Source organism: Heptranchias perlo, chromosome 2, assembly GCF_035084215.1.
Source record: "Heptranchias perlo isolate sHepPer1 chromosome 2, sHepPer1.hap1, whole genome shotgun sequence".
Taxonomy (NCBI): Eukaryota; Metazoa; Chordata; class Chondrichthyes; order Hexanchiformes; family Hexanchidae; genus Heptranchias; species Heptranchias perlo.
In genome coordinates this window covers 134,352,085-134,367,104 of record NC_090326.1, presented here as the reverse complement: position 1 = coordinate 134,367,104, position 15,020 = coordinate 134,352,085, and the positions used below count along the sequence as shown (strand labels likewise).

The following is a 15,020-nucleotide window of genomic DNA, read 5'->3' as shown; positions in this document are numbered from 1 at the left end:
AGTGCTGGTGGTTGAGGGAATAAGTGTTGGCCTGGACACCATGAGAAATCCCACGTTCCTCTTCGAATAGTGCTGTGGGATCTTTTATATGCGACTGAGTAGGCAGATGGCGCTTTGGTTTCATGTTTCATCCAAAAGAAAGCACCTCTGACATTGCAATTGTCCCGCAGTACAGCACCAAAGTGTTGGCCTGGATTATGTGCTTCATTCTTTGGAGCTTGAATTCACAATTTTCTAACACAGGTGAGAATGCTACGACTGAGCCCAAGCTGACAGTGAATAATGAAGAAAGCCTAAAGAAGCTAAATATATTCTCATTGGGATTGGAAATGAAATTTTAGGGAATGGGTATGCAAGTAAAGAGTTTAATACAGTCTAATATTCTAAGTGTAGCCATTTTGAATCAACTTCAGAAATTGATTATATTGCAGTAGGATAGAGAATTTTTGGGTTTTATACAGATGATAAGCATTGTTTCTTTGGGTTTTCAAGATGTAGTGAAATTCAGAAATGGTACTTAAAAAGCAGGTTTTTTTTTCAGGGTGAGTGTATATTTGTAGTTCTCGTGCCTGTTGTATGAATGTAATTTTGTCTGAATTTAATGTTCTAATGAGCTTGTAATGTTGCTGAGTGGTCAGTGGTGTTTCAATAAATCAGATCATTGAGGGTGCAGGGAGGGAGAGAGAGAGAGGGGAATTCAACCCATTTTCAGCTGTCATGATCCTTCCCTGTTGATCTCCATTCTGAACATTTTAGCACTCTGCCTGATCTTTGCTCCACTTCCAGATTCCTCCTCTCCGTCGACTGATACCTACTCCAGGTCCACTCACTCTCTTTATACTGCGGCACACTACAAAAACTCCAGCTCTGCTCCCATCCTCCCACTAAGATCTGTTAAAATACGCCTGCCCTGCTCACTTCCTCTCACTGAGACATCTTGAGTGCCCCAGCTTTGCCTCCACTCCCCCGTGTGCAGCAGGAGCCAGCTCCTTGCTTGCCTGGTCTGACTTGACTCCAAGTGTAATAGCTTTCCTAGTCCTAACTGACTGTTAAGGTAGGGACTACACATTTGGTGCCCTTTTAAATACTGTTTAAAAAGGCAGCATTATTCATTTCTTTGTCACTATCACATTTATGTTCTTGGTAACTGAGTTTATTTCAGGCACTTGTGATGTAACTTTTAGATTTGTAAATTATTATTTACTATTGGTATAACAATTTGTAATTCATCTGTTTGATTTCTAAGTATATAAATAAATAAGATTTTGTCCATAGTCACTGATGGTGTCCCAATTCATCTATGCAAACCACATACTCATTAATGCATTAATACTCTCATGATTACCAAGGAACAATCTTATGTTCCTGGTCCAATTATCAGTGTGAAGTTAAGCCCCTACATTCCCACTCCCAACCTACAATCTCAACACCCTTGTCGTACCAAGACAACAACATAGCACAGGCATCAAGCTTCTGCTTGCAGAGAGGAATGAGATCATTTCTGCATCTGAGGTTTGGAGCCCCAAGTCTGGCTCCAGATTTCTATGATGGGTAGGGGAAAATGAGAGTTGTGAGATATGCAGATTTAAAAAAAAAACAAACACAGGCAGACAAACATTGAGAGAGAGAGTAAGTGTGTCAAAGGCATAGAGTGCCAAGCATACAGCAAGAGAAATGCATCGGGAGAACAATGAGACAGGAGACAGAATAAGGAGAAAGGAGTCATAAACAAACACAGATATAGAGTTGACAATAGGAGAACATCTGTGAGGAAGAACGAATGGAAGACAAAGTTGAGTAAGATGGAAAGAATCAGAGAATGAGAGGGGAAAACAGATTTATTTTATATTTTTGTGAACAACTGCATGGAAGATGAACTAGCATATTAAAAAAAACCTGCATTCCATTATTTTCATAGTATAAATTAGTTGGTAATGGTGACAACACATGCACCACTTTCCTGCCATGAAATTGGTTATTATTGGCTTGAAAAAATAGCTGTTTGCCAAAATTGAGTGTACAGTGGTAGTATAAACAGATCATGAGATGAGGATTGATGACCTCATTTGAGTTAATCTCCCCCACCTATGTAATACAGTATATCCTATGTCTCAATAACAAAAACAGCAACACTCTATCCACAATCTGTGTACACATGCTGGTTTGTTTCACATAAAAATGTTACTATATATTATGGCCATGTTTCACTTCTCTTCATCTTTGACACTTATTCATATGTAAACATTTAAACTGCAAATTATGTGGGAACCCCCCACCCCACCCCACCCCACCCCACCACTAACTTCTCTCCTGGAAAGGAAGAAAGAGTAAAAATGTTACTTTCGGGTTCAGATAAAAATGTAAAATTTGTATAGTGGTTGTGTTATGTTGATCACCCAGTTAAATGCTTGAATGACAGATGTATGTAATCTGAACCAAATTATTTCATCCAAAAAAATGAAAAAAACCTAATGCATTGACCAGGTTTTGAATTCTTTTCCTAATTGTATAAATATTCCAGCTTTTTCATGCATTATGAAACTCAATTCCACCTTACAACTTCTACTGTTAGGGCAAATTCATAAACTTTTTATTGTTCTTATCTATGTGAGACTTAACTGCCATAAGTTTTGGATGTTAAAGTGGTTTAAAGGAGCACTCTTAATGGAAAAGTGTTGGTCATTTGTTTACAAGTACACTTTCTGATGTGATTTACAGCTTTGCTTTATCATTGCATCATTTGCACATGTCTTTGACATGATGAGAATGACGCGTGGCTATTCTGGCTCGTCTTCCCTAAACAAACAAAGCTTGGAAAACTCTTCAACATAGAACCCTGTTAAGACCCATCAAATAAGACTATTATTAGTCATAGAGCGGTTTCAGCTTTACATAACACACAGTGTGCAGTATCGATCAGGAGTGAGATCGACCAGATTGAATTCTGGTAAGTAGTGTGAGACCTCCTGAAGTACAACTTTAACTAGTAAAAAGCAAGGTTTTTAAACTTTGTTTTTAACCTTTTCAGTGATGGCAAGAGCTAAGTGCATCTTTCACATTTTACGAACATTGAATTTGCAATGAGTGGAGTTCCTTGCAATTACAGCTTGCAATTATGTAGTGTTTTTGAGGTGATTTTTCAGGTGAGAAGAGAGGTACCCAGGTGGATGGGTTTAAGGAGATTGTTTCAGCTGATTGGTCTGCCACCAAAGATGGGGTGGGGTTGCAAAAGGGAGTGAAGGCCAGAGTTAAAGGAGCAAAGCACATGTGCTGGCACAGGCTAGAGAAAGTCGCAGAAGTAATGAGTAAATGGGGATGAGATTTTTTAATTTAATGCATTGGGGGATGGGCAGCCAATGGAAGTGTTATGTCGAATGGAACTGGAGGGGGGGAGGGGGATCGTGGGTGTGTGGAGCAACGAAGAGAGAGTTCGAGAAACCTGGAGGTAACTAAGACACAAATAATTGTTTCAGCGGTGGTTGAGGATGAGATGTGGCTGGAGAGATATTTCAGAGATGGACATGACAGTTTTGTTGATGGATAAAATATGTCTGAAGCTCTGTTCAAGGTACAGGTTGCCTGTTTCAGCCTGAGTGAGCAGCTGGGGAGGAAAGTGGAATTAAGGGCTAGGTTGCACAATTTATGATGGGAGGTGAACTAGATAATCTTGCCGATACTAAATTGCCAGAAGTTTTTGCTTAGCCACGATTTTGATGTTGGCCAAGCAGAAGGATAGCACAATGATGGTTATGGAGTTGAGGGTTGTAATGAAGAGATAGAGCTGAGTGTAAGAAGTATGCATATGGAAGCTGACTCCATGCTTATGAATGATGTGACAGAGAGGCAGTGTGTAGATGAAGAAAATGAGAGGGCAGTGATGGAGTTTTGGGGCACTCCCAGGGTGACCACACGGGACAGGAGGAGAAGCCATCTTGGGAGATGCAAATAACATAGATGCATTTAAGGGGAAGCTAGATAAGCATGTGAGGGAGAAAGGAGTAGAAGGATACACTGATGGGATTAGATGAAGAGGGGTGGGAGGAGGCTTGTGTGGAGCATAAATGCCAGCATCGACAAGTTGGGCCGAATGGCCTGTTTTGTGCTGTAGACTCTATGTAACTCTATATATGTATTTGCTGACTAATTTGAGATGGGAAGGAGTGCAACTGAGAAAAGGTGGTGCCGCAAAGGTGTTACACCTGCTGATTTCTTCAAAGCTGGTCACATACCTGTTATTATATCCATTACTTTTTGTTCTTGAAGGAATCACAAACACATCAATTAAGTAACCTGAAAACATCAGATTATGCATTAGTGTTAACTGTGGAGTTTGAGCAATAGACATCTGTTGAAAGTTGTGAAAAGTTTGTTAATAATTAAATGCACAAGGCAAATTGAGTTTTATTTTACAGGTTTCAAACCAGTGCAGATGGAATAAAAGCAGTTAATGTGTGCCACGCTTTCCATTTGCAGTATTTAGTCAACATGAGTGGGGGTACACTGATCTGCACCATTAGAACAGCAGCACAGTCTGCAAGTGGTGGTGTCGATTTCACCACTGCACTGAAAGCAGATTACAAAGTGAATGTCAGGAATTGATCCTTCCTCTGTGAGACCCATGTTTTGTTTACGAAGACTTTTCTGTACAGTGGGTATTTGGATTCACCCTTCCATGTAATAAATCAAAGCTTGATCTTGCTGTCGAGTTGCCACATATGATTAGCTGAACTTAAGTGAGCTGAAGGGCTCTGGCCAAAGCTGGTCCACTGAGGGCTAGAAAAAAAAAGAGCGGTGATTAATGGTCTGTTATTCTTCATGCTGGCCTTCGTTTGAACACCCTAGAAAGTAATAGCCTTGAACAAGATAGATTCTCAGATGTCACTGATGCAGGGAGTGAAAACAATCTTTTACTGAAATTTTCTCTATCATTTCATTATGTTTCATAGCTCACTGAGGATCTGCACAACATGCCAATGAACAGTGAGATCAGAGAACTGGTGAAGCTGCTGTCACAGCCCCATCTCAAGGTGAGGACATGTTACACGTGTCTAATCCAACCTCAGATCTGAAATTTCAGCTTTCCTTAGCTTTATCACATTTGTGTACTCTATAAATTCTGTGCGCTTAAAAAGCATTACGTCTGACATAGAAAATGTTTTAACTCATGATCGTTTCTGTTAACAGGCTGATTGGGTGTAATGGTACCTAAAAGTCTTATTTATTAAGTTTGCCTTAAGTATTGACTCCTGATTAAATAACACATTTAACGTCAAGCATTGGAAATCTGAATCTGAAATCCTGACTGAAGATGACTGATGAAGATGTGCTATAATGATAAGCAGCCAGGTCATGATGTCCTAATGAACAAGACATTTTAGATACTATTGGTTTGTCTTTTTGATGCATCTTGTGAAATCATTTTCTATCCAAGTCAACCATTTTACCAATTGGTAAGTTCCCAAAGAGGCAGAAAAAAAACTGACACATTGAGGAAATAAATATGATCAGTGTCTGACTTGAGAGGCAGAAGTAGCTGTGCAATCATTACAATCACAACTTTGAATACAAAGTCCCTAGCTATGAATTTTGCTTTGCAGTTGGCTAATGGGTGAGATCTGATCCTGTGTGGGGGAGTGGCAAGAATAGAGGCTATCACATAGGTCCTGATGTGATGGGTTTATCTGACACTGTTTCTCTGAACCTGGTTTATTACATTGATATGAGCTTCACAAAATCTTGCTTTTTACCCATGATGATTTGGCACTTTTCTGAAATGATACATTTTTACTCTGAAGGGTTAAAGCTAAAGAATTAATCTGGCCTAAAAACAGAAGCACCTACTGTGTAAACTATTTATTTTCTCAAACATTTTGGTTCTATTCAGAGATCTATAGTTTTTACATATTTTAAGAAGTATGGTCACTTCTTCCTCAGGTTTGCCTTGCAGTGACGGGGGATAGACTTATGCTTTTGACATTGAACCTGACATTTAATTGCTTTGGGACTCTAGGCAGGAAGCAAGAAATAGGATTTTTTTTTTAAAAAACTTAAAATAACATTACAATAAAATATGGTGTAGTTATATTGTTGTGGCCAGCATAATATTGATAACTTTTTTGGAGTGGTGTGAACTGACAGTACAAGGTTATGGTGCTGATTCCAGTGCTCCCAAAGTGAGGACAGTGGAGTTTTGTGGCTGTGTCGTCTGACTGTTGATTACATTTCTAATGTTGGAATGCAGCAGATGGAGTAGTTGGCCAATTTACATGAGAAACTTCGATGTGATTTAGTGGACCATCTGAATTCTTTTCAGACTTAATTTTTAAAACTTTTATAAAGTTGCTTTGGAGCTTTTGCAGTTATGTTGCAGCCAGTGTGCAGCATCATAAATATGTTTGTTTCCAAATTGCCTTGAGTGGGATGAAAAATGACATGCTATTGCAGTTCAGCAATCATACTGCTGCTAAACTACTCCCATTTTGCATCAGTGCAATGCAAAAAGTACTTTACACTGGCACAAGATGTGCTGTATTAAGTAAATCTAAAATAATAAACCTGATTTGTGGTATCACTGGCCTTTTGAAATGAAGGGCAAGTGAGATTTCTGGTTGCTTATTTATTTAAATTTGTCTTTTTTTAAACTGTTTTTCTTGTAACGTATCTTTGAAGGTAGTTGCGGTTGACATGTATTGTAAAACTATTTCCATTGCCTCAGGTCAGAACGCATAAGGTTGTAAAGGTTACTCGATAGCAGCTGAGGAAAATGTGACAGAGCAAAATAGCACTCCGCTCCTTTGAGTTTTTGACATTGCCGCCTTCAAAATATATGGCAGCATTTTCTAACATCCATTTTTGTGTGATGGTTTTGTGCCCTTTATCTCCAACGTTGGCATAAGCCAGAGAGGCAGCGCCAGGATGTATTTCCAACTGCAGGAGGTCTATTTTTAAAGTGATGTTTGCCAGCAATTCAGTACTTGCTCACCGTTAAGTGATGTAAAGCTATCACAATTTATTTTTAAAAATGTAATTAAAATAGTTGTAACTATATTGCTCAAGTTCTGTGCAAAATCCAATGTACGAATGTTTATAGAAATAAAAAGCAAGTGTGAAGGGTTAAAACTCCAGATAAAGGTCCTTTTTGTCTCAAATACAGCTCAGTCTGCAGTGGAATTTCAGTGGGAACAACCACAATGTTACAAGCAGTGATTCCTCACAGTTGCCACCTTTATCTTTTTCTATCACACTCCCCCACCACCCACCAAAAAAAAATAATGTGGTTGTTCAGTGACTGATACCTGGTGCCGAGGACTTAATTCAACAGAAAACAGTTACTGGGAGTTCAGTGGAGTAGTGTGTCTTGGAGAAATAAAAGGTATCAGCTGAAGGCTCGGCATTACCACACAATGTGATGAGACCACAAACTACAATCCTTCTCCAGTCACTGTTTTCCCCCTCCACCACTGTGCAGCCAATGGTCCTTCAGCACCTGAGCGACTTTTCTGGTTATGACCCTGGATTTCTCCAACGTCTTTAACCGCAGTTTCTAACATCCTCATGGAATATATCTCATAGTTCCTGCGCACTGAGATCAACTTCTGGACTCTGCCATTGCTGGCCAGCAACTGGTGTCACTTGACGGCGTACCTGAGCATGATTATTATGAGAAGAAAATACCTCAATCCCTGTCTGCCAGACCAGCTGCAGATTCCATCCAACTTTCTTTAGACTTCTCTTAAATGAATATCGCCTTCCTCTTGCATCTGAACCCTGGTACTGTTAATGCTATAACCTTGCTTCAGCACTGCTCCATTATGCACATATAATGGCTGCTGATCCAAAACTCTATATCCCTGCTCCCTTACTTAACTCCTTCTATCCCTACCCTCTGGTACCAAGATATGTTGCCAGAAATAAGAGATGAGCAGGGTTCATAAAGATCAAACCATTTAAGCATACTGGGTAACGGATGTCAAATTTTAATATAAAGGTAAAATCAGCAAATGGATACAAAATGAAGGATTCCTGTTAGCAAAGTTAGAAAATGAAAATTATTTGAATTGTTTAGTGATGATTTACTGAGAGTTTCTAGCCCGTGTGAAGCAGTTACAAACAAAACTGATCAAGTAATAGAATTTGATGGGGTACGGTAGCATAGTGTGTTACTGGACGAGCGTTCCAGAGGCTTGGACTAATAATCCAGAGAGTATAAATCCCAATCCCTTAATGGCAGTTTGAGAATTTGAATTTATGTTTTTAAAAAATCGGTAAATAAAAAGCTGGTATCAGTGAACATGACCATGAAAGCTGTCTGATTGTCTTAAAAACCAAACTGTTTTATGAGTGCCCTTTAGGGAAGGAAGCCTGGTATCCTGACCCAGTCTGGTCCATATGTCATTCCAGTCCCACACCAACGTGGTTAACGGCCGAGCAAGCCACTCAGCTGTATCAAACCATTCCCCACCTAACATTGTGAAGTACCTTCACCATATGGACTGCAGCAGTTCAGGAAGAAGTCCCACCACCAACACAGGGCATCTAGAGATGGGCAGTCAATACCAGCCTTGCCAGCAACACCATCCCAAGAATAGATAAATAAATAATTTAAAATGCATTTGACTAAGTAAGCACAAACTAGTCTAACCTTGTATAAATCACTTGAGACCACATTTGGAATATTATATGCAATTTTGAGCACCTTACCGTCAAAAGTAACTGGTGCATTCCTTCAAAGTCTAGAGAATTGCAACAAGGAGAGCTTTCGGACTGGGGTTGGTGGAACTAATCTCAGGAAAGACTTGTTTTTGCTAATGGAACATGATCCATGTCTTTAAACTGCTGAGAGAAACAAATTATGTTGATACAGAGTAACTCAAATAGCTAACTGAAAAGACAGAGAATGAGGGGATGTGGGTTTTAAATTACCGAGTCTCAAGCAAGATGAAAGATTAGTAAAAGAAACCTTTATTCCACCTGCAGAGTAGTAGATATGTGGAACTGACTTCAAGCAAAAGCACTTAACACTTGGTCAATTAACGCCATTAAGAAAGAAGCTGGATAGGATTTTGAATGAAGTGAAGAGTGAGATGGTTAAATACTCCATGAGACATAGGTTTTCTGCTTCTGCACTGGAGAAGTGGTAGGACTTGCCTGTTGAGGATAGCAGATTAGGACTGAGTATTGGCGATGCAGAGACAGATCAATATTCTGGTGTTTGCTTAAGTTCATGGAGCATTTATGCAGAATGTTTTCTCAAAGTGAAATGGTTGAGGTGGAATTCATGATAAGGTGGACAATATAAGGAGGAAGTTTAATGGAATGAATGGTCTTTTTATTGCCTCCTTATGTTCTAAAGTACCATAAAGCCTTGTGAAGAACCATCCCAGTTCTCAACTGTGAAATTCTATGCCAGAATGATAATTGAACACGATATTGCCAAGTTCAACAATCAGTTTTAGGCTTCAGGCCAGCTAATCATGGAGGTAAACAGTGATGCGCTTCAAAGAAGTCACTTAAAAAAACCAGACATGGTGATGCTTCAAGGTACCTTTTTATGCACATTTCTAAAGGTAGCTTTTTGCTTAGTCTATAGAGTAAGATCAGAGTGAATATTTTTGTCTGGCAGCATTAAGATCTAGTTGTGGTCTTTCCTACTGAAATTGGTGGAAAATAGAGTCTTTGTAAACTTCTAAAATAACATCAACTGCCCAATGTAGCTACTTTCTGCCTGGGTGGGGTAATGTTCCCAACAGCAACTTTTACATTGAAGAAACTCAAGACAAATTAAATCAAATCCTAACACCCACACTGAGCTGGACTGGCTTTGTGTGGGGCTATCAATAAAAAAAAAATGAAATGAAGTTGGAATGAAATTAATACATCAATTCAAAACTTAACAATTTGCTTTTATAGGCCATTTATACTATGCAATGCCAGCCAATTCCAATTTTGTCAGTACTACTCAAGTGAATGGTCACCCAAATTGCATTTACGTAACTAGCATGTAACACCTTAAAGGGATACACTAACACAGTTTCCAATTTAGATTGGTATGGTATAACTAAACTTGAAATAATGATGGGAGGGACAGAATAGGATTAGAAAGGGGGAGTGCAAATATTGCTGAAGGGGAAATACATACTGCAAAGAGGACTGACACAAAAAATAGTTTTGTACAGAGTCCATATAGTTCGAGATCAAAGATTTTTAAGAAATGATTGTTATGTTACTGGGAGTGTACTACAGACCACTGCCCCCCCCCCCCCCCCATTTGTGGGAGGGGAAGAGAAGAGGATTGGGGAGATGAGCAGGAGTAACAATTATTGTTCTAGGAGATTTTTAATTACCCACTTATTAATTTGGACAGGGAGGGAGCAAATGTAGAAGAGGGAATGGAATTTCTAAAATGTGAGCAGGACTCTTTTTCAAGCAGTATGATCATATGATTACAAGGCTAAGGGCATTATTGGATCTAGTTATGCGTACCAACATTGATCAGGTAGATAAGTTAAATGTGGGTGAGCATCTCAGGAATAGTGAATATAAAATGATCAGATTTGAGGTCCGAATAGAGAGCATAAAAAAAAGTTAAGTAAGAAAAATAAGGGCGCCAGATTGCAATAATGCAAATTTTAAAAAGATATGTGAGCTAGGTGAGATAAGAGAAATTGACGCACAAGACTATAGACCAATAATGGATTATTTTTAAAAAGGAGATTGCAAATGTGCTGAATAAATATATACCATTTAAAAAGAGAGACTACTTCAAGTTTCAGGATGCAGTGGGTAAATAGAGGTTAGAAACAAACTAAAATTGAAGAAGATGCATACAAACATATGAAAATGATGGACAGGAAAAGACTTGCTGGTCCATCGATGCTGTCCCTTAGTCATACTGCAATCAAGCATCATGAATCCCAATGCTCCCACCCACTAGCAACTATGTTGAGGCAAATAGCATAGATGCACTTAAAGGGAAGCTAGATAAGTACACAATGGAGAAAGGAATAGAAGGGTATGCTGACAGGATTAGATGAAGTCGGGAGGGAGGAGGCTCGTGGAGCATAAACGCCGGCATAGAACAGTTGGACTGAATGGCCTGTTCCTGTGCTGCAGAGTCTAATTTCCTGGGAGAGGCAAAAAAGGCAGAAAAAAATCTCGGCCGATTCTGGGGAAAATAATCCGGGGAAATTTTTCTCCGACCCTTGAAGGCAATCATAGGAACATTGGGACATAGGAACAAGAGTAGGCCATTTAGCCCCTTGAGCTTGAATGATCTGTACTTAAATTGCATTTACCTGCCTTTGTTCCATGTCCCTTGATACCATTACCTAACAAAAATTTATCATCCTCAGTCTTGAAAATAGCAATTGGCCAAGCATTCACAGCCTTCTGGAGGAGCGAGATCCAGATTTTCACCAAGCTTTGTGTGGAAAAAAATGCTTCGATTTTACTCCTAAGAGGCCCAGCTCTAATTTTAAGATTACGCTTTCGATGGGTTCCCTCACCAGAGGAAATAGTTTCTCTGTATCTACCCTATCAAATCCCTTCATCATTTTATACATCTCAATTCGATCAGCCCTCACCCTTCTAAAATCAGGGGAATACATGCCACGTTTATGCAACCTGTCGTCATAATTTAACCCTTTAAGCTCTGGTATAATTCATTACGTATTACATAGAATGTATAACACAGAAATAGGCCCAACAGGTCCATGCTGGTGTTCATGCTCCACACGACCCCCCCCCCCCCTGCCCCTTACTTCATCTCACCCTATCACCATATCTGTCTATTCCTTTCTCCCTCGTGTTTATCTAGCATCCCCTTAAATGCATTTATGCTGGTCATAAGAACATAAGAAATAGGAGCAGGAGTAGGCCAATCGGCCCCTCGAGCCTGCTCCGCCATTCAACAAGATCATGGCTGATCTGATCCGAACCTCAAATCTAAATTCATGTCCAATTTCCTGCCCGCTCCCCGTAACCCCTAATTCCTTTTACTTCTAGGAAACTGTCTATTTCTGTTTTAAATTTATTTAATGATGTAGCTTCCACAGCTTCCTGGGGCAGCAAATTCCACAGACCTACTACCCTCTGAGTGAAGAAGTTTCTCCTCATCTCAGTTTTGAAAGAGCAGCCCTTTATTCTAAGATCATGTCCCCTCGTTATAGCTTCACCCATCCTTGGGAACATCCTTACCGCATCCACCCGATCAAGCCCCTTCACAATCTTGTGTGTTTCAATAAGATCGCCTCTCATTCTTCTGAACTCCAATGAGTCGAGTCCCAATCGACTCAACCTCTTTTTTTTTTATTCGTTCACGGGATGTGGGCGTCGCTGCTGAGGCCAGCATTTATTGCCCATCCCTAATTGCCCTCGAGAAGGTGGTGGTGAGCCGCCTTCTTGAACCGCTGCAGTCCGTGTGGTGACGGTTCTCCCACAGTGCTGTTAGGAAGTGAGTTCCAGGATTTTGACCCAGCGACAATGAAGGAACGGCGATATATTTCCAAGTCGGGATGGTGTGTGACTTGGAGGGGAACGTGCAGGTGGTGTTTCCATGCGCCTGCTGCGCTTGTCCTTCTAGGTGGTAGAGGTCGCGGGTTTGGGAGGTGCTGTCGAAGAAGCCTTGGCGAGTTGCTGCAGTGCATCCTGTGGATAGTGCACACTGCAGCCACAGTGCGCCGGTGGTGAAGGGAGTGAATGTTTAGGGTGGTGGATGGGGTGCCAATCAAGCGGGCTGCTTTATCTTGGATGGTGTCGAGCTTCTTGAGTGTTGTTGGAGCTGCACTCATCCAGGCAAGTGGAGAGTATTCCATCACACTCCTGACTTGTGCCTTGTAGTTGGTGGAAAGGCTTTGGGGAGTCAGGAGGTGAGTCACTCGCCGCAGAATACCCAGCCTCTGACCTGCTCTTGCAGCCACAGTATTTATATGGCTGGTCCAGTTAAGTTTCTGGTCAATGGTGACCCCCAAGATGTTGATGGTGGGGGATTCGGCGATGGTAATGCCGTTAAATGTCAGGGGGAGATGGTTAGACTCTCTCTTGTTGGAGATGGTCATTGCCTGGCACTTATCTGGCGCGAATGTTACTTGCCACTTATGAGCCCAAGCCTGGATGTTGTCCAGGTCTTGCTGCATGCGGGCTCGGACTGCTTCATTATCTGAGGGGTTGCGAATGGAACTGAACACGGTGCAGTCATCAGCGAACATCCCCATTTCTGACCTTATGATGGAGGGAAGGTCATTGATGAAGCAGCTGAAGATGGTTGGGCCAAGGACACTGCCCTGAGGAACTCCTGCAGCAATGCCCTGGGGCTGAGATGATTGGCCTCCAACAACCACTACCATCTTCCTTTGTGCCAGGTATGACTCCAGCCACTGGAGAGTTTTCCCCCTGATTCCCATTGACTTCAATTTTACGAGGGCTCCTTGATGCCACACTCGGTCAAATGCTGCCTTGATGTCAAGGGCAGCCACTCTCACCTCACCTCTGGAATTCAGTTCTTTTGTCCATGTTTGGACCAAGGCTGTAATGAGGTCTGGAGCCGAGTGGTCCTGGCGGAACCCAAACTGAGCATCGGTGAGCAGGTTATTCGTGAGTCAGTGCCGCTTGATAGCACTGTCGACGACACCTTCCATCACTTTGCTGATGATTGAGAGTAGACTGATGGGGCGGTAATTGGCTGGATTGGATTTGTCCTGCTTTTTGTGGACAGGACATACCTGGGCAATTTTCCACATTGTCGGGTAGATGCCAGTGTTGTAGCTGTACTGGAACAGCTTGGCTAGAGGCGCAGCTAGTTCTGGAGCACAAGTCTTCAGCACTGCAGCTGGGATGTTGTCGGGGCCCATAGCCTTTGCTGTATCCAGTGCACTCAGCCGTTTCTTGATATCACGTGGAGTGAATCGAATTGGCCGAAGACTGGCTTCCATGATGGTGGGGATATCGGGAGGAGGCCGAGATAGATCATCCACTCGGCACTTCTGGCTGAAGATGGTTGCAAACGCTTCAGCCTTGTCTTTTGCACTCACGTGCTGGACTCCGCCATCATTGAGAATGGGGATGTTTGCAGAGCCTCCTCCTCCCGTTAGTTGTTTAATTGTCCACCACCATTCACGACTGGATGTGGCAGGACTGCAGAGCTTTGATCTGATCCGTTGGTTGTGGAATCGCTTAGCTCTGTCTATAGCATGTTGCTTCCGCTGTTTAGCTTGCATGTAGTCCTGTGTTGTAGCTTCACCAGGTTGGCACCTCATTTTTAGGTACGCCTGGTGCTGCTCCTGGCATGCTCTTCTGCACTCCTCATTGAGCCAGGGTTGATCCCCTGGCTTGTTGGTAATGGTAGAGTGAGGAATATGCCGGGCCATGAGGTTACAGATTGTGCTGGAATACAATTCTGCTGCTGCTGATGGCCCACAGCGCCTCATGGATGCCCAGTTTTGAGCTGCTCGATCCATTCTGAATCTATCCCATTTAGCACGGTGGTAGTGCCACACAACACGTTGGATGGTGTCCTCAGTGCAAAGACGGGACTTCATCTCCACGAGGACTGTGCGGTGGTCACTCCTGCCAATACTGTCATGGACAGATGCAGTTGCGACAGGTAGATTGGTGAGGACGAGGTCAAGTAAGTTTTTCCCTCGTGTTGGTTCGCTCACCACCTGCCGCAGGCCCCGTCTGGCAGCTATGTCCTTCAGGACTCGGCCAGCTCGGTCAGTAGTGGTGCTACCGAGCCACTCTTGGTGATGGACATTGAAGTCCCCCGCCCAGAGTACATTTTGTGCCCTTGCTACCCTCAGTGCTTCCTCCAAGTGGTGCTCAACATGGAGGAGGACTGATTCATCAGCTGAGGGAGGACGGTAGGTGGTCATCAGCAGGAGGTTTCCTTGCCCATGTTTGACCTGATGCCATGAGATTCCATGGGGTCCAGAGTCAATGTTGAGGACTCCCAGGGCCACTCCCTCCTGACTGTATATCACTGTACCGCCACCTCTGGTGGGTCTGTCCTGCCGGTGGGACAGGAC

General features: G+C 42.1%; 1 protein-coding gene across 7 annotated transcripts in view; it reads left to right on the top strand.

Annotated features, from left to right (window-relative positions):
- mpp7a (MAGUK p55 scaffold protein 7a) overlaps positions 1-15,020 on the top strand; it is a 417,410-nt gene that overhangs the window by 252,659 nt on the left and 149,731 nt on the right. For all 7 annotated transcript variants that reach the window (XM_068007174.1, XM_068007182.1, XM_068007172.1 and 4 more), the window contains one exon: positions 4,947-5,027. In XM_068007174.1, the coding sequence (XP_067863275.1) occupies positions 4,947-5,027 (81 nt within the window). The remainder of the gene's footprint in view (positions 1-4,946; positions 5,028-15,020) is intronic.